The sequence below is a fragment of the Trachypithecus francoisi genome, unplaced genomic scaffold, assembly GCF_009764315.1.
Source record: "Trachypithecus francoisi isolate TF-2019V2 unplaced genomic scaffold, Tfra_2.0 Lachesis_group0, whole genome shotgun sequence".
Classification (NCBI taxonomy): domain Eukaryota; kingdom Metazoa; phylum Chordata; class Mammalia; order Primates; family Cercopithecidae; genus Trachypithecus; species Trachypithecus francoisi.
The window spans coordinates 20003726-20028328 of record NW_022681453.1 but is presented as its reverse complement, the minus strand read 5'-3'; the positions used below and the strand labels follow the sequence as shown (position 1 = coordinate 20028328).

The following is a 24603-nucleotide window of genomic DNA, read 5'->3' as shown; positions in this document are numbered from 1 at the left end:
GGTCTTGAACTCCCGACCTCAGGTGATCCACCCACCTCAGCCTCTAAAAGTGCTAGAATTGCAGACGTGAGCCACTGTGCCCAGCCCCAAACTACAGTTTTGTAGAACAGAGCACCTTTGGCCAGTGGCTGTGTGAGTAATGTGGAGTTTGCAAGATCCAGGAGTACCAAAGATGCCAGTGCTCCTGGAAGTGGGGCCACCCAGGCCCAGGGCAGGGTCCCAGCTCCTTTTTCTTCCAGAGGCTACCACTGACGTTATTGCCAGGTACATGTTAAATAAGTACTATGTTTCCCACGAGGGAGGAGTTGCCTTTGATAAGCATGAGGACAGCATTTGCAGAAATCCATTAGGTGATGCTAGTTGGGCTTCCCAGGCAGTGACAGTGAAGAGACAGGCCTTTCAACATTTGACGGTCATCATAGTAAGCCTCCTACAGCGGTTCTTAAACTTTAGTGTGCCTCAGACTCACTCTGAGGGCTTGTTAAAACACAGCTTGCTGGGCCCCATACCCAGAGTATCCGATTTAATAGGGAATTCACATTTCTAACAGATTTCTAGGTGATACTGATGCTGCCGATCCAGGAACTCACTTGGAGAACCACTGGTCTTTTGGAAAACAGTCTAGCCTATTGTGACCATGGCATCCTGGGCAAGGGAATTAGGGGAAGAAGAAAGTCTCTTTATCTTCGAAGTTTCTATGACTCGTCATGGGTACAGCTTGGGAGAGGCAATCAGAAAATCAGTGTCCCTCGCAGCCCACTGTAGTCTGCTGCTTTCCAGAAGAGGAAAAGGGTATGACCTTGGTTCTTTTTTGTGTGTTTGTTTGTTTTTGTTTTTGTTTTTGTTTTTTTAAAACAGACTCTTGCTCTGTCACTCAGGCTAGAGTGCAGTGGCGTGATCTTGGCTCACTGCAACCTCCACCTCTGGGGTTCAAACAATTCTCGTGCCTCAGCCTCACGAGTAGCTGGGATTACAGGCATGCACCACCACACCCAGCTAATTTTTTGTATTTTTTTAGTAGAGATGGGGTTTCGCCATGTTGGCCAGGTGGTCTTGAACTCTTGACCTCAGGTGATCCACCCACCTTGGCCTCCCAAAGTGCAGGGATTACAGGTGTGAGTCACCACGCCCAGCCAACTTTGGTTCTAATCTCAGTGCACTGTTTAAAGAAAGCCCAGCCAGGCCTGGTGGCATGCACCTGTAGTCCCAGCTATTCAGGGCTGAGGCGAGAGAATTGCATGAGCCCAGGAGTTCCAGGCTACAGTGAACTATGATTGCACCCCTGCACTTCAGCCTGGGTGACAACGTGAGACCCTTTGTGAAAAAGAAAGAAAGCAAGAAAGAAAGCCCAGTGCTGCCCCGTAGGCCTTTTAAACCCAAAGGCACCTACCAAGGCTCTGTTTACAACCAGACAGGCAGGCATGTGGTTTTATTACCAGCTGAGGACATCAGTAGTAAGGAAGATGGGACTCGCTGTGGCTCTGCTGTGAGCCTCTGCCAGGCCTGTTGTTCTGTCCCAGCTCCTGTCCTGCCCCTTAGTACTCCTGCCATTAGTCCAGTCACCTATTCTTGGATCTGTGTTCTCCAGGCCACCTGTCTCCTGTGTTATCCTTGGTGTCTCCCCTGCTGTCTTGGTGTCCTGTCTCCCACTTCTCACCCTGCAGATGTGGATGCCTAGGCCAGCTCCCATCCTCCAGACAGCCTGCTAGGCTTTAGGGAAGCAGATGGATGAGAGTCTCTGAGCCAGAGGTGACTTGGGTGTATATGGCTTAACATTTGAACCCCAGATGAAGGTCTTATTTGCAGAGCCTTTTTTTTTTTTCTTTTTTGAGACGGAGTCTCGCCTTTCTTGCCTAGGCTGGAATGCAATGGTGTGATCTCGGCTTACTGTAACCTCTGCCTTCTGATTCAAGAGATTCTTCTGCTGAGGCTCAGCCTCCCGAGTAGCTGGGATTACAGGCGCCTACACCCGGCTAATTTTTGTACTTTTAGTAGAGACAAGGTTTCACCATGTTGGCCAGGCTTGTCATGAACTCCTGACCTCTGGTGATCTGCCCGCCTTGGCCTCCCAAAGTGTTGGGATTACAGGTGTGAGCCACTGTGCCCGGCCTGCAGAGCCTCTTGAAGAGGTGCCTCCAGGTAGCAAGAGCAGAGACAAGCCCTGAAACAGCGATTAGGTTAGAGGTGGCAAGGTTGGAGTGGAAGCCAGAACTCGCTTCTCTGAACTGCCCCCTTGAGGGGCTGATGGTGTTTCCTGTCACTAGAAAAATTCCCATTCTAAAAGGAAGTAGGTTCCTCTCCAGAGGAGAGTTGCATGATGCTGAGGATGGAAGGTTTATTTCATGACTTAACCAATGGGAGGTGTGTTCTCAGACATCTAGGGAAAAGCATATTAAGACATCACAGGATCAGGAAGACAGAGCAGCCTGACTCAGGAATCCAGACAAAGGCTGGAGGCCCTTGGGTCCAGCTCTGCATGCATCAGTACACATTTGGCACATAAGCCCAGGCACACACACTCCTTTGAGAGCTTCATTATCTCTTTCAAGAGTTCCAGAACTGTTTGGGGTTTTCCTTTTCCCCTGGCAACCAAAGCTTGGGCTTGGGGTCATTGGAGATTCCACATGTGCGTGTGAGGAAATGAACCTGAGTCACAGGACATAAAGTGGAGTCTGAACAGTGATGCTTTCCTACAAGGCACACATGGTCCCAGGCAGAGCCAGGCTGCATGCCTCGAAGGACCTTTTGCTTCACACACTGGGGCCACTGCTATGACACTGCCGTTTTGCCGATGGTGATGACAGGCAATCTAGAGCCCCATCATCACCTCTCCACAGGAGAGCCTACAGAGGCTACAAGAAGAGTCTTGTAACAATTGTTTGCTGTAAAGCAGAGAGGGTGGACAAGAACTGAGGGCTTTGGCATTTAAGGATCTTTCTTCCCTTTTATTTTGTTCTTTTCTTTTTTTTTTTTTTTTTTTTTGAGACGGAGTCTCGCCCTGTCGCCCAGGCTGGAGTGCAGTGGCCGGATCTCAGCTCACTGCAAGCTCCGCCTCCCGGGTTTACGCCATTCTCCTGCCTCAGCCTCCCGAGTAGCTGGGACTACAGGCGCCCGCCACCTTGCCCGGCTAGTTTTTTGTATTTTTTAGTAGAGACGGAGTTTCACCGTGTTAGCCAGGATGGTCTCGATCTCCTGACCTCGTGATCCGCCCGTCTCAGCCTCCCAAAGTGCTGGGATTACAGGCTTGCGCCACCATGCCCGGCCTCATTCTATTTTTTTAAGCTCCGAAACCTGAACATGAAATAAATGAGCCACAGGTAGAAGTAAGCCTGTCGCTGAAGTCTGACTGTGATTCTTGGGGCCACCATTCACTGCTCCTAGTGGGGTTGCACTCATCCTTTTAGTCTCTTTCCAGATGGCACCTCCTCCATGCAGCCTTCGTTGGGAGGCCGGCAGCTGGTGAGTTCTTCCTGCTCCACCTGCCTGGAGCACTCTCCTGCCTGGAGCAGTCTTCGTCTCCTGTTGTCTGTTATTTACAGACCTAACTTGTCTCCCTGGAGGGCTGGGGCCTTGCTCTTGCCATGGTGCCCAGTATGTGTCTGGCACATAAAAAATGCTCAGGAAGTCAAAGCATTCTCACGTCTGTGGGCAGCAGAAGTTGAGTGTGTGAGGCTAGAGGCGGGCTGTCTTTCTTTTGGCATTTTTGATGGTCTCAGACTAAAAGAAGGAAGCTGCCTTCTGGCCTTATTTGTCAGTTTCGGGGGGGCAGATGACATGGGGTGGTGTGGGCAGTGGCGGGGCAACAGAGGGTGGTAGAGTCTGCATGCCTAGACTAGAAGTTTCAGAACTTCTTTTCAATTTAAATGGAAAAAAATCCTTTGTGGTTTATATTTTCCAGATTGGACAGCAGCATTGCCATGTGGTGTAAGGGTGTTGGATAGTGCTTGTGTTTATGTTCTTATTGGTTGCCATGGAAAAAAAATCAGAATAGATGGTTTCCATGGAGATTATCTTACAATTAGTTTCTTTGAAGGTCCAGACATTGCTGCAGGATTCGCTGAGTACTCGTTGCCATCAGGGGCTTTCTCTGTGGCAGTGCCAAAGGCTGGTCAGAACGTTCCGTGGACTTAGACAAAGTCATCTGCCTCCCATGCTTGCAAATCCCAGGATGCCAGAGTGGGAGTGATCCTGTGGCTGAGCTTCCTCTTGGAGTCCCGCTCGCCTGGCCTCAGCTCCATAGCTCCTTTCGGTCACCAGGAAGTTTTTTTTTTTTTTTTTTAATTAAACAAAACAAAACAAAACAGAAAAACCTTTGTATTGTGGAAATTTTAAGCTAACACAAAAGATAGAAGAATGTAACAAACCCCATGTACCGCTCACCTAGCTTCAACATTCTGCTAATCTCATTTCATCTGTTTCCCCCACATTTTAAAGAAGAGTTTGAGTAGTTTTAAAAATCCCAGATATGTCATTTTTTACTCCAAATAAGGCCATTTCTTGGTTATATAATAGCAGTGCTCTTATCACATCCGATGAAATTAATAGTTCCTTCATATCAAATATCTAGTCCACATTCACGTTTTCCCACATTGTGTCATTGTTCAAATAAGGATGTGGGAAGCTTTGAGAAAAACCCGTGTTCTCTGCCCCGCCTTCCCCCACCCATGGTTCTGGTAGATGGAGTAGCCGAGGGGACTTTGGCCTGGGACTGTCTTGGGCTTGGGGAAGAGGGTGCGTCTGGGCTCACACCACTCTCCTGATGTCCTCCAGGAGAGTTTGGTACTGTGAGCTCCTCGCTCCTTCCTGGAGGTGGGTCAGGCACAGGTGGGCCAGCTACTGCCAGCTATCTTGGGGCAGGCATCCGCTGGGGGGCACTGGCTGTCTTTGAAGCCTGCAGGGGGAGGGAAGGGAAGAGGTGATGTAACCTTGGTTCATAACAGCTGTCTGCAACTTCATTTTCCAGGAAAGGAGAGGCTGTTTGACCCATGGAACACTGCCTCCTGCAACTCCTCCCTGGGAATTGTGGGGCTGCTGGTGGAGGGCTCTGGCTGATCTGAGGGCTGCTGCTTCTGCGGGTTGGGCAGAGCCAGTCCTGTTTATCTGTCTTGGCAGGCTTTGCTAGTGTCCTGTGATGCTGCACAAAGTATGAATTACGGAGCTTGGGAGTGATGCCTGGGGTGTGGTTGGTGGCTCTAACACTCTCCATTGAACTAAGTGCAAGGAGAGTTTAAAATAGCCAGCCTTTGTTCCGAGGTTTTAAAAATTCAACTCCAGTAGTTACAATGAGCTGTCTTCAAGTGGATCTATAAATAAACCGCTACTGTTCCTCTTTGTCACTGAGAGCTGCGGCGTCTCCCAGAGATGTCGGCTCTGCCACTCGTCTTCATTAGATGCCTCATCTGTGGGGCAGCTGCAAGCGGAGCTGACACACAGAGTTTGTAATGACAGCAACACATTCCCTTTCAAAAATCCACAGTCCCCAAAAATTAACTACACAGGAAAGATAGTAACTTTGCATTGGAGAAACCTGGCAGAGAGGTCAGTGTCACCACTGATCAAGGTCAACATTCCCTGTAATAAGCCCTTCCACAGGAACCCTGTGACACTGTGCACATCACTTTTCTGGTGGTGTCCAACATTTATAACCTGAGTCTAATGATAAAACCCAAGTCAAGGAACATTTGATAAAGTAACTGATCAATATTCTTCAGAATGTCAAGGTCATGAAAGACAAGGGAGGACTAAGGAACTGACACAGATGGGAGGAGGCTAAATACGTAATAAATGCATCGCTAGGATTCTGGAACATCAGGATCTAAGGACATTAGCAGAAAAACTGGTGAAGTTCAAATGGGGTCCCTATTTTGGTTAATGGTATTGTCACAGTGTTAGTTTCCTGGTCTGATCATTGTCCTATGGTTATATAAGACATGAACACTGGCAGAGGGATATATGGAAATTCTCTGTACTATTTTTGCAACTTTTCTCCAATTCTAAAATTAGTTCAAACCAGTTTAATTTAAAAAAAAAATCTACAGTCAGCACTTGGGCTTTATTGGAATCCTTGATCTCCTTCCCATGGTACCTCGGTTCAAGTGTGTGCTGTGGGAGGGTAGGCATTTCTGTCTCCAGGTAGGGGTAGGTAACCCTGAGATACTCAGCACCAGCTCATAGTGAGCCCTTGGGAGTGTTTGTGGAGCTGAACTGAACCAGAGCCGCCCTCAAGGGAGCACTAGTGTGTTGAGAGGGAATGCTCCCACACAGGTGTTGGGCAAGGTGGGTTGCCTGCTTGCCTATGTGGTGGTTTCTGAGGATGCTCCAGAGGTGCATCTGCTCCAGGAACTCCAGAACAGACTCAGCAGGAGTGTGGGCCTGGCCCAGGATGGACCTGCTTCTTCCTGAGGCTTCCTAGCCTCCACCATGCAGCCCTGCCCCTCCTCTGTGTTCCTAAACCCGGCTCCACCTCGCTGTCCCCCACCCTCATGTGCATTTCTCACTGTAACAAGTGTGATGACCTGGAGGGCTCCAGCCCCTAAAGGCTGGGGTTGTTTTCCAGCCCCCTCTGAACCCCTCCAGGGAAGGAACCGCACTGTGCCAAGGCATGTTCTTGCTGCTTCCTCACGGTCTCTACCGGTTTGAAGTCACTTAGCCGTCACCTCCCTGATTCATCTCACTCTCTTCTCCCCAGCTTCCCTCACCTGTGTGTGTCACTTCAGTAAGATAGACCTCCCAGATCAACTTCCTCCTGGGGGCGTGTCGGACACCAAATAACTTGCCATTTCTTGCCTATCAAGACAATCCTTGCACTGTTTTGAAGAATCACCCCTTTGTGTGGGGGAAAATTCTTGGAAATGCCTGCAGAGCATTCCAGTGCTTGCTGGGGAGTCAGCAGATTGATGGGGGTTAAGCCCAGGGGTGGCCGTCACAGCCCCGGGGCAGCTCCTCCGTCTTGCCATGGGTCTGGATGAGGAGAACGGAGTCTTGGTTTGTGCATACAGCATCTCCTACATGTGAGCAACATGGGTGAAATAGGATGACAGGCACCTGTGATCCCTGCCTCAAAGGGACCACTTTCTGAGAGGGGACTGTGAGATGACCTGTGGTCCTGGGAACCAGGTGGTCCTGGTTCTGTGTGTGACAAGGCCTGGAATCCAGGGGTTGGTCAGGCATGCAGATTCCCCATCCTTCATTTTAGACCCACCCTTCAACCCCTTTGCGATTTTTATTTTATTTATTTATTTAGAAATAGGATCTCTCACAATGCCACCCAGACTGGATTATAGCTCAGTGCAGCCTCCAACTCCTGGGCTCAAGCAATCCTCCCACCTCAGCCTCATGAGTAGCTGGCACTACAGGCACATGCCATCACACCTGGCCCCTTCACAAGTTTCAGTCCAAAGGACACCATGTTGGTTTCCCATCGGCAGGGGCCTGAGGTCAAGGGGTGGCTCTGAGGCCTGACTGTGATCTGTAGTTGTGGAACATCTGATTTGGTTTGGAGGTTGCTGTGTGGACTTCCAGGCCCCATGTCTCTGAACATTTTTTTTTTTCTGCAAGCTCCGCCTCCTGGGTTCACGCCATTCTCCTGCCTCAGCCTCCTAAGTAGCTGGCACTACAGGCACCCACCACCATGTCCAGCTACTTTTTTGTATTTTTAGTAGAGACGGGGTTTCACTGTGTTGGCCAGGATGGTCTCTATCTCCTGACCTCGTGACCCGCCTGCCTCAGCCTCCCAAAGTGCTAGGATTACAGGCATGAGCCACCACTCCTGGCCTGAACTTTCAGAAATGACCCAGCACCTGCCCTACTCACAGTCTGGCATGGGGAATGTGAAAAGGCACCTTGCATGTTCATAGCCCCTAGATGAAAGCCAGCGGTGGGGCCAAACCCCACCCTCACACTCAGGCTGCCTGGAGGCAGGACTGGCAGGATGGCCAAAAGTTAGATGGTTTTAGGAAACCAGAATTTCCCTTGGGTTCAGGGCTATGTTTGGAATCAGAAGTTTCTTCTCCTGCTGGATTCTAGGCCAGAACCCTAAATTACAGGGCAAATAAGACTGTAGTGTATCTAGTCTGCAGGTATGTGTGATGAATTCAGTATAGGCTGCTTTTGAGCTTTAATTTGAGAAAACACCTGTGCCTTTCCTCTTGAGAAGATGGACATGAGGCTGAATCCAAGTGAGCTCAGTGTGTTCCCTGCTTCCCTCCCTAGGGGCAGGTTTAGCAAACATGGAGGTAGACAGACATGGATGCCTGTCAACTTTTCATGAACGCAAATTGTCAAAGACTTGAGGCCAGGACTAAGAAACATCTGTGTCTGTGAGTCTCCTTCTCTGCACTTAGCAGGCTATACAGTGAACAGTTCAATCAAAGATTCAGTTGAAAAGATTTAATCATAGGAGTGTGTTTGTGTCCATTTCTTCCAGTTTTGCACAGGGCAGCCCTGCTTTGGAAATGTAGTGACGTGCCTTGGTTTTCAGTGAGCGGTGGCCAGACATGCTGTTCACCTGGGTCTGTACAGGAAGGGTGAGTGAGATAGCCCAGCTCTTGGCCCCAGGTCACCTTCTCCCCTCTCTTGCCTAGAATCAAGCTTTGGACCAGTTCCTGGACGCTTTTGTTTGTTACAGAGTTTCAGTTTCAGGAGTAGACTGGGCAAAGGGCATGGTCCAGTGTTAGAAATTTAAAAAAAGTAGAAAGTTCCACCTTGAGCAGGTATTAAGAATTGTCCATTTCACCCCCCCAAGAGGGGTGTGTTTCATCTCTGCTCAAGCTCCAGCCTACTGACCAGGTGTGTGCAGACCTTGCTCCTGACTGCCAAGCTGTGTACAGACTCCTAAGCAGCGGAGGCCTGACACTCCATGGACTGCGTGTCTGCTGCTTGGGAAACCTTGCCTGGGAATCTCTGCTGCTCTCTTGAATTCCACTGGGAAACTGGGGCTTTGGAAATTGAACTGCACTGAGTTATGACTCTGGCTCTGCATTTGGAAACTGTAATTCCCAGACTGATGGTGGACCTTGTAGGTCTCACCTGGGGTCTTCAGCCTTGGGTTTGGCCCATTGGTAATGGCCAGTGGAGAGCTGGTGATTTTCACCTTGAGTGCAGAGTGGCAGTGATGGGTGGTGTCAACTGTGTCTTGTGATGGGTAGGTTGGTCCCCTGAGGACATTTCAGTTGTAACCACATGTTTTTTGTTTTTAGTTGGGCTTTATAATTTACAAATAGTAACATTCACCATTTTAGAAAGGGAACAGTTCTCTGAGTGTTGACAGATACAGTCATGTAACCACTACCACAATCAAGATATAGAATCTTTCCGTCATCCCAAAATGTTCTCTTTTGCCTCTCTGTAGTCAATCTACTCACTTTACCCCCAGCCCCAGGCAATCATTAATCTGCTTTCTGTCACTATAGATTAGTTTGTATTTTTTAGAATATGATATAAATGAAATTATACAGTTACATATTCTTTTTGGTCTGATTTCTTTCACTCAGTCTAATTATTTTGAGATTGACCCACATGGTTGTATGTATCCATAGTTCATTCCTTTTTATTTCATCAAATGGATATACCACAATTTTGTTTTGTTGGTGAGCATTTGGGCTATTTGCAATTTTTGGCTATTATAAATAAAGCTACCATGAACGTTCGTGTACGTATTTTTCTATGGAAATATGCTTCCATTTTTTTGGGTAAATACGTAGGCATGGAATGGCTGGGACATATAATAGGTGTATGTTTAGCCTTTTAATAACTGTCAAACTTTTCAAAATGGAAAGTCTTACATTCATGCCAGCAGTATATGGAGAGTTCAAGTTACTCCACCTCCCTTCCAACACTTGGCATGATCAGTTTTGTTTTTTTTTTCCTTTAGGCTATTCTAATAGGCATACAGTTGTATGTCACTGTGGTTTTAACTTCCATTATCCTAATGATTAATGATGTAGAACACCTTTTTTTTTTTTTTTTGAGACGGAGTTTCGCTCTTGTTGCCCAGGCTGGAGTGCAATGGCGCGATCTCGGCTCATAGCAACCTCCGCCTCCCAGGTTCAAGCCATTCTCCTGCCTCAGCTCTGGAGTAGCTGGGATTACAGGCATGCACCACCACACCCTGCTAATTTTGTATTTTTAGTAGACACGGGGTTTCTCCATGTTGGTCAGACTGGTCTCAAACTCCGGACCTCAGGTGATCCGCCCGCCTCGGCCTCCCAAAGTGCTGGGATTACAGGCATGAGCCACCATGCCTGGCCGAGCATCCTTTTTAACAGTGTCTTTCAAAGAGCAGAAGTTTTGGCCAGGTGCGGTGGCTCAAGCCTGTAATCCCAGCACTTTGGAAGGCCGAGATGGGCGGATCACGAGGTCAGGAGAGCGAGACCATCCTGGCTAACACAGTGAAACTCTGTCTCTACTAAAAATACAAAAAAATTAGCTGGGCGTGGTGGCGGGCACCTGTAGTCCCAGCTACTTGGGAGGCTGAGGCAGGAGAATGGCGTGAACCAGGGAGGCGGAGCTTGCAGTGAGCCGAGATCGCGCCACTGCACTCCAGCCTGGGGACAGAGCAAGACTCTATCTCAAAAAAAAAAAAAAAAAAAAAAAAAGAGCAGAAGTTTTGAATTTTGAAGAAGTTCCTTTTATCAATTTTTTCTTTTATGGATCATACTTCAGCTATCATATCTAAGGAATATGCCTAACCCAAGGTCACAGAGATCTTCTGTTTTACAGGAAAAATGTATATTAGTTTTTTAGTTTTAGGTTTTGTTTTTTGTTTTTTATTTTTTTTGAGATGAAGTCTTACTTTGTTGCCCAGGCTGGAGTGCGTTGGCACAATCTCGACTCACTACAACCTCTGCCTCCCGTGTTCAAGTGATTCCCCTGCCTCAGCCTCCCTAGTAGCTGGTATTACAGGTGCCCGCCACCACACCTGGCTGGTCTCTACTAAAATTTTTGCATTTTAGTAGAGACGTGGTTTTGCCATGTTGGCCAGGCTGGTCTCGAACTCCTGACCTCAGATGATCCGCCTGCCTTAGCCTCCCAAAGTGCTGGGATTACAGGCATGAGCCACTACACCTGGCCTTATAGCTTTAGGTTTTACACTTAGTTCTATGATCCATTTTGAATTAGTTTTTGTATGTGGTGCAAGATATGTACCAAAGTTCATTTTTTTGCACTTGGATACCCAATTGTTTAATCAACTTTGGAAATACTAACTTTTCTGTACTAAGTTGTTTGTGCACCTTTGTTAAAAATTAATTGGCCAGATACTGGTCTAGAGTTTCTGGATTCTCTTTGTTCTACTAATCTATGTGTCTATCCTTTTACCAATACCACAGTGTCTTGGTTAATATAGTTTTAGACTAAGTCTTGAAATCATGTAATGTGATTCCTCTAATTTTATTCTTTTTTTTCAAAATTGTTTTGGCTTTTCTAGTTCTTTTGCCTTTCCATGTAAATTTCAGAATCAACTTCTTAATGCCTAAAGGTGATTTGGGAGGAAATTGACATATTTACAACATTGAGCCTTTAATACATGAACACGGTGTATCTCTTCATTGGTATAGGTCTTCAGTTTTTCTCATTAGTGTTTTGTAGTTTTCAACATACACATTTTGCACATATGTTGTTAGATTTATACTTAAGCATTTTGTAATGTGTTGAATGGGAGCCTCCCTGAAAGATATGTCTATATCCTAACCTCCAGAAACTGTGAAGATGACTTTACTTGGGGGGAAAAGATCTTTGTGGATGTAATTAAGAATCTCAAGATGAGATCGTCTTGGATTGGTGGTCCTAAATTGAATGACAAGTGTCCTTAGAAGAGCCACACAGAAGAGAGACACACAGAGAAAGGAGAAGAATGCCATGTGAAGAAAGAGGCAGAGATTGGAGTTATGTAGCCATAAGTCAAGGAATTACGGAGTCACCAGAAACTGAAAGAGGGAAGGAAACATTCTCCCTTCGTGCCTCCAGAGAAAATGTGGCCCTACCTTGATTCAGACTTCCAGAACTGTGAGAGAATTAATTTCTATTCTTTTATGCCATCAAATGTGACAATTTGTTACAGTAGCCCTAGGAAACTATTAATAATATATACTTCATGTTGTTTTGGTGTTATTGAAAAGTTAATGGCCAAGAATTTTCAAAAAATAATGAAAGACATCAAACCATAGTTCCAAGAAGCTCAGAGAAACAACAAACAAGCTGGAGAAAAAATAAAACAAAACAAAATCCTAGATGAGTTATATTCAAAGTTCTAAAAACCAAGGATTAAAAAAGAAATCTTGAAGGTAGCCAGAGGAAAAAAAAACATATATACAGTGGATCAAATGTAAGAATTATGAAGAATTCTCATGAAACTATACAAACTGAAAGAGTAACATCTTTAAAGTTTGAAGGAAAAACTGCCAACCCAATATTTGTACGCAGCAAAAATATTTTAGAAATGATGGGGAAGTAAAGACCTTTTTTCCCCCTAGACAAACCAAAGCTGACAATTTTTTAACCAGCAAATTTGTATTTATAAGAAATATCTAATTTCTCTCTCTTCTCCTTCTGGGATTCCAATTGTCCATGTGTTAGAGATAATATTGTCCTGTAGCTTATGGAAGCTCTGTTCTGTTCTATCCCTCTGTGTTTCAGTTTGAGGAATTGATCTATCTTTAAGATCACTAATTTATTTTCCCATTGAGCCCATTATAGCCATACTTCTCTGTTACTGGGTTTCTTATTTCTGTTATTTGCATTCAACTCTTTCTTATAATTTCTGCCTTTCTGCTGAAATTCTCCATTTGATCATGTGTGTTGTTCAGTAGAGCCTTTACCATATTAATCATAATTATTTTAAATTTTGTATCTCGTAGTTTCAACATCTAGGTCATCTGAGTCTGCTTCTACTGATTGCTTTGTCTCTTGACGGTGGGGTTTTTTTTCTGCCTGCCTTTTTGTGTCTCATAATTTTCTATTAAATGCCAGGCATCATGTTTAGGACAGTAAAGACTGAGGTAAATAGTCTTATCAGGAGTTGAGCTTAGTTTAGTGTTACCTAACGTACCTAGGTTGAGGTCTGGGTGATAGAGGATGTTCTCAATCATTTTCCTCACTCTCACCTTTCAGCCAGCCCTGTGGTCTTGCCTCTCAGAGGGGCATGCTTTTTTCCATGCTCTTGGCCCTCCTCCCTAGATAGGCTGCTGTTGCTTGGTGCTTGCTATTTTTTTGTTTTGTTTTTTTTTTTGTTTTTGTGGGGGTTGGGGGTGGGCTCTGTTGTCTTGACCCAGCTTCAGTCTTAGGCAGACTCTGTCTCCCTGAGTCTCAAAAGTCAGACATTCTTAGCGGTCCTGCTCCTTCCTCATTAAAAGGAGACCTTGATAATCTCAGCTCAGGATAGTTTCCTGCCTCTCCATCAATGAGGGGTGTTTTTATCTTTGCTTTTCCCTAGTAGCTTTAGGATGCTGTTCTACAGGGGAGAGGTCCTGGCAGGGCTTCATATCTTTCCTTGCTCACTCCCCTCTCCTAGGCCTGCACCTCCAGGAATGGTTTTCTCCCATCTACTGTTCTGCCCCCATTTGTTTGTCATGAAAGCCCAGGGGAGGTCTGTGGAGAAGAACCTGTGCATGGGTGCAAGCTCTACTTGTGCCTGTGGCACCTGGGGGTTCTGCACTCTTACCCTAGTCTACACTTGGTCTCCAGCAATTTGTTAAAACTATAACTTCCCCACTCGTATGGCACTTGGTGTCTCTTCTCTTCATGCTTTGCCATAGGTGACCCACAGCTGATGCTCACTTTCTGTTTTCCTTGGAAGTGTCTGTCTTTCCTTAGATTTCAGGCTACTGGTTGCTCTGTGACTTCAGCTCGCTGATTTAAGAGAAGTTATGATTCTTTTAGATTGTCAGTCTTTTCTTGTTAGGATGGAATTAACACTCTCCCCAGCTTTATATATCCTAGGCAGCAGCTCCTTATCCATACTTGTGTCTTGATGGAAGAGTGAGATCGTGGTCAATTCGGAGACCTCTCAAGAAGTCAACTCCAGATGGGTTGATTTCTTGTCACAAGGAAGATCTACAAGCTGTTTCTTTTTGTGTTTTTTTTTTTTTTTTTTTTTTTTTGAGACGGAGTCTCGCTCTGTCACCCAGGCTGGAGTGCAGTGGCCGGATCTCAGCTCACTGCAAGCTCCGCCTCCCGGTTTACGCCATTCTCCTGCCTCAGCCTCCCGAGTAGCTGGGACTACAGGCGCCCGCCACCTCGCCCGGCTAGTTTTTTGTATTTTTTAGTAGAGACGGGGTTTCACCGTGTTAGCCAGGATGGTCTCGATCTCCTGACCTCGTGATCCGCCCATCTCGGCCTCCCAAAGTGCTGGGATTACAGGCTTGAGCCACCGTGCCTGGCCTTTTTTTTTTTTTTTTTTTTTGAGAGGGAGTCTCGCTCTGCTGCCCAGGCTGGAGTACAGTGGCCGGATCTCAGCTCACTGCAAGCTCCGCCTCCCGGGTTTACGCCATTCTCCTGCCTCAGCCTCCCGAGTAGCTGGGACTACAGGCGCCCGCCACCTCGCCCGGCTAGTTTTTTGTATTTTTTAGTAGAGACGGGGTTTCACCGTGTTCGCCAGGAAGGTCTCGATCTCCTGACCTCGTGATCCGCCCGTCTCGGCCTCCCAAAGTGCTGGGATTACAGGCTTGAGCCACCGCGCCCGGCCTCTTTTTGTTTTTAATGAAATGTTATGGTTTGGTTCCTCTTGTCTCTGGGTGGCTGAGTATCAGCCACAGATATTTAGGCAATTCCTGCTGTGTGCGAAGTGCTGAGCTCCTGGTGATGTATGAAAGGCAGGCAGCAGAGGAAACAGGAACTGAGGTGGGCAACATTTAACCGACTGTAAGAAACCAGAGTCCCACCCCAGGTGGCATGAGAGGAGACACCTGCAGGCCCCAAGTGATATTTCCGAAAGTTAGAGCCATCTCTTGAGAGTCACCTTTTTTTGTTTTGGTATTAAGATATTTGGCCGGGCGCGGTGGCTCAAGCCTGTAATCCCAGCACTTTGGGAGGCCGAGACGGGCGGATCACAAGGTCAGGAGATCGAGACCGTCCTGGCTAACACCATGAAACCCCGTCTCTACTAAAAATACAAAAACTAGCCGGGCGAGGTAGCGGGCGCCTGTAGTCCCAGCTACTCGGGAGGCTGAGGCAGGAGAATGGCGTAAACCCAGGAGGCGGAGCTTGCAGTGAGCTGAGATCCGGCCACTGCACTCCAGTCCGGGCGACAGAGCGAGACTCCGCCTCAAAAAAAAAAAAAGATATTTATATTTGGCAAAAGTGAAATGTTGTTGAATTGATGTAGATATATACGGGTATGTGTGTGGGTTAATCTTTGTTGTTATTTTAGTGAGCATTACTTTTTATTTTGAGATGGAGTCTTGCTCTGTTGCCCAGGCTGGAGTGCAGTGACGTGATCTCAGCGCACTGCAACCTCTCCTGGGTTCAAGTGATTCTCCTGCCTCAGCCTCCTGAGTAGCTGGGATCACAGGTGCCCACCACCATGCCTGGCTAATTTTTGTATTTTTAGTATAGATAAGGTTTCACCATGTTGGCCAGGCTTGAACTCCTGACCTCAAGTGATCCGCCCGCCTTGGTGTCCCAAAGTGTTGGGATTATAGGGGTAAGTCACCGTGTCTGGCCTCTTTGTGTTATTTCATTCATGTTATACTTAACTGAGAACCACCAGGCAAAACCCCTAGGACCCTTTGATGTTGAACAGACAAAACGCTGATGTGACTTTTGCATTTAAATGCTGCTTGGGTTATTCTGCCACTGTCATTACTCATGGCTCTGGTATGACTGTCTCTTCCCACTCTTGTGTGTCATTTTCTTATCTCTGCTTTCTTGCTTATTTGCCCAGCTCTCAGGGAAATGCCACAGCTCCAGAGTGCTGGCATGCAGGTGAGTGGCTCCAGAGCTGTGAGGGGTGGGGCTGCTGGCCCTTTGCTACAGTGCAGACAGTGGGGAGATTTCATTACACAGAAATTTTACCTCAGTGGGCTCTGCTCTTTGAGGTGTTGAGTGTTTGTGGAGGGCCTGCTCTGAGTTCAGCTCTGTGCTGGGCAATCATTCCAGGGTAGCTGGGTTGAGGAAGTAACGCAAAAAGCGTTAGACCCAGGATTCAGAGGCCTCTACAGGGACGTTGGAGAGGAGTTGTGCACATGGAAGCCCAGCTGCAGTCCATGTCACCTGCCAGAGGCTGTCTCATGCCCAGGAAGAGCCTGAATTTTGGGTTCAGATCCCAATTCCGTTATTTGCTGGGTAACTTAGAACAAGTTACTTAACCTCTTTGAGCCCAAGTGTCCATATCTGAAAAACAAGGTTAATAATGCCTGTTGGGAAGGGCCATCATAAGGATGAAGTGAGGTTACATGTATTAAGTGAGGTGACATTAAATGAGGGCACACAGTGGATGGCAAGTAAACCATGGCAATTGCTGGACTGGTGGCGTATTAAGTGCTGTGATGTTTTCTGATGAGAGTGGGCAAGGAAGCAGGGAAATGGCTCCAGGCAGCCCTAGAGTTTGAGGCTGGTTAGTTTTAGACAGTCATTTTCTGACTGAGCCTTAGCTCTCTTTCTTGTCAAATGGAGACAGCCCATGAAAGTGTGGTATAGGTGGGAAAACATGGTGGCTGCTGCAACCCTCTGTTGTAAAGGCCACCTCTCCAGCTTGGAGCGCCGCGGCTGCTGTCTTTAATACTCCCTTGAAGCTGGCTCAACTTTGGCTCATCCAGGAGGGTTTCTATTGCTAAAGTCAGTGGTACTCACCCTGCCTCCCTGCAGCGTCCACTGTGCTTCCAGAGGCTGAGCTCAGCACTGTCCGTTTCTGGGCCATTCTGCAGAAACTCAGATTTTCCATTCCCTCCTTCCTAGGCAGCCAGCAGCACCAGACTCTGACCCATTCCATGACAATGCTGGCTGTGGGACAGAAGAGTTCCCTGCTCACACCCTTCCTCCAGTGGAGGAGTGTGTGTGTCTGCACGTTAGGGGCTCCTCTGAAAGGAGTGGGCACAGCGCTGAACATTTCTTAAGAAAGGGCTGCTGGTAGCTTCAGATAAGCATCTCTCACAGCCCAGCCATTTGAAGGACTGGCCCAGTCTAGATGAGGAAGTGGAGGCCCAGAGCTGGTCAGTGAGTGCCTGAGTCACCATTCCTCACCACTGCACTCTGCTGTGTCTCCTGACAGAACTGCCTTAGTCTGGGGGCCACTGTGGTAGGCTGAAGTCTATCCTGGCAAGGCTGGTGGACTTCTGAAACTTCCTTTTGGGATGGGCTTCTGGATAAGCTTTGAGATCTGAAGCACGTTGATTCCTGGAGGACTCAGGATTCCTGAAGAGACCCAGCCCTGATGGCCGAAGTTGTGGAAATGGCCACAGAAGTGGTCGACATGCTGATGATAGGCGTGTGGACATGGTGCTGCTCATGTTCTCAAGAACATCCCTCTGGCTCATGTCTTACATTCAGGTTCTCCTATAGCCACCACGAGGGCCAGCATTTTTCCAAGTTCAAATCAGCATGCCCTTGAAAGTTTGTGATCTATGAGAATAGAATACTTACCTAATAAAGGAAAACATGCAGATAGGGTCCACGTGCTGAACCACATTCCCGTGGGAGCAAGTCCACAGAGGAACTGCAGGCTCTAAGACCAGCCCTGCTCTTGGACACCCATGGCTCCAGCATCCCGCCCACTGAACATGTGCACAGCACTTCCTCAGTCCACAGAAGCCTTTGTGCATAGGACAAGGAGCTGACTTTTCTGAATTTGGGGGCTGAAGGGCCTTAGGCAGAAACACTAAGCCCCTCACCTCCTGAAGTCCTATCTGAAGCAGCCCAGGGGTGCCTTTCCTGTGGATTCAGGTTCCTGCCAGCCATGTGCCAACCTGGGACATGCACACAGAAATCTTTGTTTTTCCAGGGGATCTGGGCCAGGATGGGGTTGGAACACCCCTCTCCCTGCCACACACACACTGCCACCAAGTTCTGGGCCACAGCTCCTTGGGCCTGGGAAAGGCATTTGTGAAGCCTGGCACATCCCCATATTGGGAGGTAGGGAATTAGAGTTCAGCTGACCAGGAAGAGGAGGAACTTCAGGCCCAGGCCGGGCTTTAGCATCTCTGGACTCACCTGGATGCCTGCTGGTGGGTGCCAGCTGCTTGAAGAGATGGGAGGCAGCCAGCCTCCCTGTGGGGCTCTAAGAGCAGGCTGAGGGCACTCACTGACCTACCTGCCCTCCTCCCCATGCCCCTTTCTGCCTGAACCACGAGGCGTTCTGATTCCACTCCTCACGTAAGGCCTCTGCCTGGAAAGGTGTGCATGTGGACCCAGATGTGGGAACGCCGCCACGCTGCTGTTTCTCACTGACGCTTGCAGCTTACCTTCTCAAGTTTGCTGGTGGTTTTCCCTTTCATCTTTTGAAGGGACTATTCCTCTCACAGTATTTCTTCAAGCACTGGATAGACTGAGGAACTTTTTTCTTTCTGTCTTTAGCCAGAAGTGGACTTCTCTGGCCCCCCAGGCAGAGGCAGGAGTGTGGAGTCTGTGCAGAGCCAGCCCCAGGAGCCCGTGAGCATGCCCCAGACGCTGACCAGCACGCTGGAGCACATTGTGGGCCAGCTGGATGTCCTCACTCAGGTAGGCCACAGTGTGGGTTCACCCGTCATCTGCACTTGGTCCCACATTTGGACCCTTTGAAGTTGGACAACAGGTGCTGGATTTTTAAAAACATAATTATAATGGACCTGTTTTCCAGTCCAGATTAATGACATTGCAGAGCCTTCCCGGGGATCCTAGCTCTTGGAGCCATTCAAGCCCTGGCCATCTCCCTGGCTAGACTCCAAAATCCCCAGTGCTGGGTACTACTGGAGTGTGCTCACCTAGAGCTGGCCTGGGCCGCTGAAGAGCTTTGAAAGAAACACTGTGTTTGTTTATTCCTCCCACTCTTTGCTGGATAGGCACTGCAGGGGCATGCCAGGGAACTGAGTAGTGAGTCAGGGCTTCTGAGAGCCTAGGCTCTGAGTTTGAGCCTAGCCCTTATCCTCTGAGCAACCTTGGGGAAATCCCTTCAGTTCTCCAAGCCCTGGTATGTTTATCTGTAAAGTGCTGGTGGTTGTGGGCTCTGCCTGCCACATTCATGATGAGAATTAAGGGAGATGAATCTGGGAAATGTTTGACCCATGCCTGGCCCTAGGTAACTGCTCAATGAATGTTAGTTGTGGTTCTGACCACCCTCATCACTGAGATGGAAATGGGCCCCGCCCTTGGGAGCGTAGGTTGGCAGCCATAACACAGGCTCGTAGTGTAGCAGTTTCATTAAGCGCAAAATCCCCTGACAAGAGGTGGTGGCCAGCACTAGGGCATGCTTGGCAGGGCCATCCCACCCGAGGGAGAAGAGAGGTCCTGGCTGTCTATGGCTCTGAAGAGGCCGTGGGCATGTCCAGGGAATGAGTGAAGCTCCAGGTGGCTGGCATGTGGATATGTGGTGGTGGGGTGGGGGGCAAGGCAGGATTTAGAGGTTCCCCAATTCCTCATCTCCTTGGCTCCTGAGGCCACGCAGGGACTCTGCAGATCCTTCTCTGCCATGCCATCACATGGGTAGAGCAAGGCTGCAGGAGGGACACATGTGGCCCATGAGGAAAACAGAAAGGTGTTAAAGCCAGGGGGCAGGGGATGGGGAAGCAAGGAAGAGTGGTCTCCAGTCCAGCTCACATGAAGGATGCAAAGGACCCTTGATGTCACTAACGGAAATGGAGCTGAGATGGCATGGTATCCTTTCCCCAGCTTGGGATCGTGGGCTAAGTGAGAAAAGCTCTTCCAGGGTGTGTCATCAGAGCCCAGCTGGGATGGCATACCTTGGGCCCACTGAAGAAAGCACTCTTGAAGGGAAAGGCCAAGTGTCATGACTGAGGGCTGTGGAACTCCAGGGCACAGTGTACAGACCTTGCTGAGAGGCTGCTAAGCCCTGAGAAGAAGGCATGTGCTGAGAGTGATGTGAGCAGCATGCAAAGACTTAAAAACCACCCCACTTCAAACCCGTCAGCAACTGCCTCATGTTTTTCACAGCCTTGCCAAGTGAGAGATTAGGGGAGGTGGAATCAATTAGAACTTTATAGGATAAAATTGGAAATTAAGTCTGAGAAGGTGGTTAAAAATAGCTTCATTGGATCCAGAGGAGTATAACACTAAAAACATTTCCTGTCACTGTGTTTTAGGGGTGCACATGGAAGGTTTTGTTATGTGTTCGCAGTTAGGAGTATGATAGTAACTTTTAAAAAATTTGCATCACAGAGAATAAGTGAAGGCTGGCCTGTGGCCTGTGGCCTTCGGCCCATGGCTGGGTGTCTGGGTGTCTCAATGCCTCTGTGGCACCGTGGTCCTACCTCACACCATTCAGCCCCTTTGCAAATTCAACTGGCAGGCCACCCCCGACCAGATGCCAGCAATATCAGCCAGTCACCTGCTTTGCAAAACTGACAGTGTCTGTGTGTTTCTGGATGCCATAAAGTGAGGCATGTTCTTGACGGACTCAATGCATCCCGAGGAAACTTGAGTTCTGCAGATGAAGCACCAGTTGAGGCCTTAAAGTTCAACCCATTTTCAGAACTGTGCATAGCACCTTTGTGCTAATCCTGGCAAGTTCTCCTTGGGCTTGGCTGTTGGTTGTCTTCTAGGCCCACCTTTCTCTCCTGGAGTTGAGGTTTTCTCTAGCTGAGGTGTTTCAGCCACAGCCAGAGCTATCTCCACCAGGGGGTTGAAAGTTTCCCTGCACCTTTCTCTTGGCATTGGCCCAGCAGAGGCAGGCCCACAGCGGGCCCCGCTCGGGATGGTCCAGACTGACCCAGCCCTCCCCTGAAGCTTAGTGCCAGACGACCACCACCATCCATCTTCCCAAGTGGCTTGTTCAGCTAGGCTTCCTACTTGGTCTGTGGGTATTGGTCTCAGGTGCCACCCCATCAGCAAGTACTCCTCACCATCCACCGAGTCCTGAAGAGCCTTTTTGTTCTGGAGGGGTGGGATGCCCAGCCACCCCAGCCACCCCAGCACTGATTCCTACTAAAAAGTCATCCATGTGAATTATGCTGTTCTCCTCCGTCGCCCCCACTACCCCTTCCCTCCCCCACAGGGAAGTCTACTTCAAAGTGGCCTTTGAGAGGAAGCTGTCTTCCAGGTCCTTCAGGCCTCCATCCTGCAGAACATCCTTCCAGGCGAGAGCCATGGGGCTGCAGCGGGCAGTGGCCAGGGATGTTTTCTGAGTGAGTCACAGAGTCTCCAGCCCCTGGGTAGGATACCCTATTTCAAAGGCTCACAGTCTTCAAAGCTTGCCTTCCTGCCCAACAGGCTGGTATGGCCCCATGTGGCAAGGTCACCTCTGTGGATGTTTGTGGCCTGTCTCTCACCAGTCTGGGGGTCAGGGACCCAATCTCAGTCCTCCCCAGGGTGACGCCTTCAGCAGCTCCTCTGTGTAAAGGAAAAGCCTGGAAGCCAGGAAGCTGAGTGAGCCGGTAAAGAGGCGTGGCTTTAGCTTTGTCTGGCTTCCCCACTGCCTAGCTCAGCAACCTCAGGCAAGTCACTTCGAGTCTGTGTGCCTTACTTTCAGAGCTGATCATAGTACCCACTTCATAGGCCTCTTGGGAAGCTCCTTGAACAGTACCTGACAACGCCGTGCACTGCTGATGTGTTGGGTGCTGCTCCTGTTGCTGCCATTGTCGTTATCCAAGGCTTGGGGGCCAGGGGGATCTGCATGACAGCACCAGAAATAGCTCTCCCAATTCTCCACTGCCTCATGAAGCTAGACCCTTCCCTACCCAGGAAGCCATTCCTTGGCCCTCAGAGCGGAGGTGGCAGGTTCCTTCCATGCACACACATTCACTGAGCCCACTCTGTGTGGTGGGCCCTGTGTGAGACCCGGCCCCACCTTCAGGAAGAACTCAGGACTGAATCTGCCGAGGTCGGAGCCAGGTGTCCACAGAGGAGCCGGCAACTGGAATCACTGGAAACAAGTGGGAGTCCAGACACCGGGTCAAAGCCATGGGTCCTCTGGTGTGGGTAACAGAAACAGCAGCCCAGGAGTTCATCCTCACCTGATGGGACGCTAGGCAAAGTCGAGGCCTGACCCATGCTGAGGGTCTGGGGTAGAGCGGAGATAGGGACACAGAGAAGTTAAGACATGAGCAAGGGCAGTGCTATCATGGCCCCATCCCAGGGGCGATGAGACAGACCCACTTTGGCTGGCCCCTGCAAGGCTCCTGGTCTCCGGAGCAAGCCAGCAAGTGGGGCAGCTTCCCCCAGTCTTCCCAGGCCAAGAGGCCTTGCAGATGAAGAGGAAACCAAAGTGCGCTTGGGACTTGTACAGCATCAGAAACCCTTTAACTCCAGAAATGGAGTTGGTGTTTTACTTTTTTATGAATGCCTTTTTTATAAAATCCATACATTATTTTTCAAAAGTGTATTTATGGCCGGGCGCGGTGGCTCAAGCCTGTAATCCCAGCACTTTGGGAGGCCGAGACGGGTGGATCGCGAGGTCAGGAGATCGAGACCATCCTGGCTAACACGGCGAAACCCCGTCTCTACTAAAAAATAGAAAAAACTAGCCGGCGAGTTGGCGGGCGCCTGTAGTCCCAGCTACTCGGGAGGCTGAGGCAGGAGAATGGCGTAAACCCGGGAGGCGGAGCTTGCAGTGAGCTGAGATCCGGCCACTGCACTCCAGCCTGGGCGACTGCGAGACTCCGTCTCAAAAAAAAAAAAAAAAAAAAAAAGTGTATTTATATGGGGAAAATAGACTTTGGGGTGACCTTGCGAGCCGAGCAGGTGCAGTCTTCAGGCCTCCCCACGTAGTTGTTTTAGATGGAAAGTCCTCAGAGTGTGGGGATCACATACTCATCATAATTGTCATCCTCCAGGTTTTTATCTGAGGCCTGCCACTTTCCAAGGACTTCCCTGTGTGGCCCTCACTTTATCCTCCCACCTGGCACGTGACAGCAGCATCATGCCAGGTGCAGATAACGTGTTAATAATGACTTGTTGTGCCTGGACCAGCCTCGGGGGTCCAGCCAGCCTGGGGCTTCCCCAGGGGGCCAGGTGATCCTGATCTCAACCGCTGTGGGTCAGAGCTTCCCCAGCTTCCCTTGCCAAACAGTTTTGGTGGAGTTAGAGATGGCTTCATCAAGAAATTCTGCAAACCAGACTTGACCTCCCTGAAAGGTAAGGCCAGAAGCTCTTGCCCTGGGCTCTGTGATCAGAGAGCCCAGCAGGCTGAGCGCCTTAGGTCCACAGCCAAAGAGCACACACACCCTTGCCCTGGCCTGCCCCTGTGTGGGGATGACCCCTCCTTGCCCCCAGCAAACACTGAGCTTGCTGTTTGGGGTGCCGCTGGTTTCTTCACTAGGTTTCCTTGGGGCCCTAATCCCAGCTGATGCCATGCTTTGAGCAGCTGGGGTTTGTTCAGCTTTACCGTCCCCACCAGCTGTGGGGAGCAACTGTTCCTCCTTGGGTTTCAGGGCTCCTCTGTTCACCCAGTGAGCCACCTGCCCGTCAGCCTGGGCACACCTCCACCATTCATCACCTGGGTGACCTTGGGCAGGTGACGTCAATCCCAGAGCCTCAGTCTCCTCCGTTGTAAAATGGGGAGAGACATCTCATTGGGTCCTCTGAGCTCTGCTGTGCGGTTCTTGGTTAACTGGGTGTGCTAGACTGGTGCCAGCTGTTCTGTGAAGCACAGCAGTGAGTCGATGTTCTCCTGGGAGCAATATGGGAAAGCACCAGGGCAGGCTTGTGGCACAGGAATGACAGGAGTGGACATTCCACAGTCCCCATGTCGCTGGACTCAAGTCCCAGGAATGCTTTTGACCTGCCAGTGAGACTCTAGTGTCTGGCTAGGCAGGAGGATAAGAGAGGGGAGAAAGAAGAAGTCATTCCCCAACCGGGGAAGGAAGGCACAGGTGACAGAGGCACTGGGGTGCACATAGACACTGTTGAAAATCAGGCATGGGTCATGGGACCCATTAGATCAGACCCTTTAACCCGGACCTAGGCAACACGGGCCAAGATGGAAGCTCTTCGAAGATGTATATAGTACTTCCTGTGACAGTACATTCTTTGAATGTAGATATTGTAATGGTTTTTAGGGAACATGTATTTCCTAACAATGGAACTGAGGATTTTCTTTAGAGGACTTTTTGTTCCTCAAGCCCCCTGTGGGAATTCTCAGGAACTGCTAGGCCTGAGGTCAGGAGTGTGGGCGTCACATGCTGCGAGCTCCCCACCCCACTGAGAGATCATACGCCCCTCCCTCAGGGTCCAAGGGCCCTGCTCTGAGCCTGTCCTGAGACCCACCCCTCCCCTGTCCCCTCTGGAGAGAGCACACGCCTGTCCTGTGGCTGCCCTGGGGTCATTCACCTGCTGGGCCTGCCTCAAGTCTTCTGAGAAAGTTGGCTCGACCCCAGAGGCCCAAGGGTTCCAGAGAAAAACCCAGACCAGGAGTCAGAAGCTGCAGCTGCTCAGACCCGGCTCTGCCTCTTTTTGGCTTTCCACCGAGGGGAGATTTTAAGCACTGCCCCTCTGTCTGTCTGTCCCATGGGGTGGACAGCAGAG

At 49.2% G+C, this 24603-nt stretch overlaps 1 protein-coding gene across 10 annotated transcripts in view; it reads left to right on the top strand.

Moving 5' to 3' along the window:
• Nucleotides 1–24603, top strand: part of POC1A (POC1 centriolar protein A) — an 81861-nt gene that overhangs the window by 41677 nt on the left and 15581 nt on the right. For 7 of the 10 annotated variants that reach the window (XM_033209452.1, XM_033209441.1, XM_033209469.1 and 4 more), the window contains one exon: nt 18505–18648. The exons of 1 other annotated variant lie outside the window; for it this stretch is intronic. In XM_033209452.1, coding sequence (XP_033065343.1) covers nt 18505–18648 — 144 coding nt within the window. Of the gene's footprint in view, nt 1–550; nt 763–4033; nt 4241–18504; nt 18649–24603 lie in introns of those variants that run through there. 2 more of the 10 variants (XM_033209494.1, XM_033209532.1) reach the window with 2 other exon arrangements.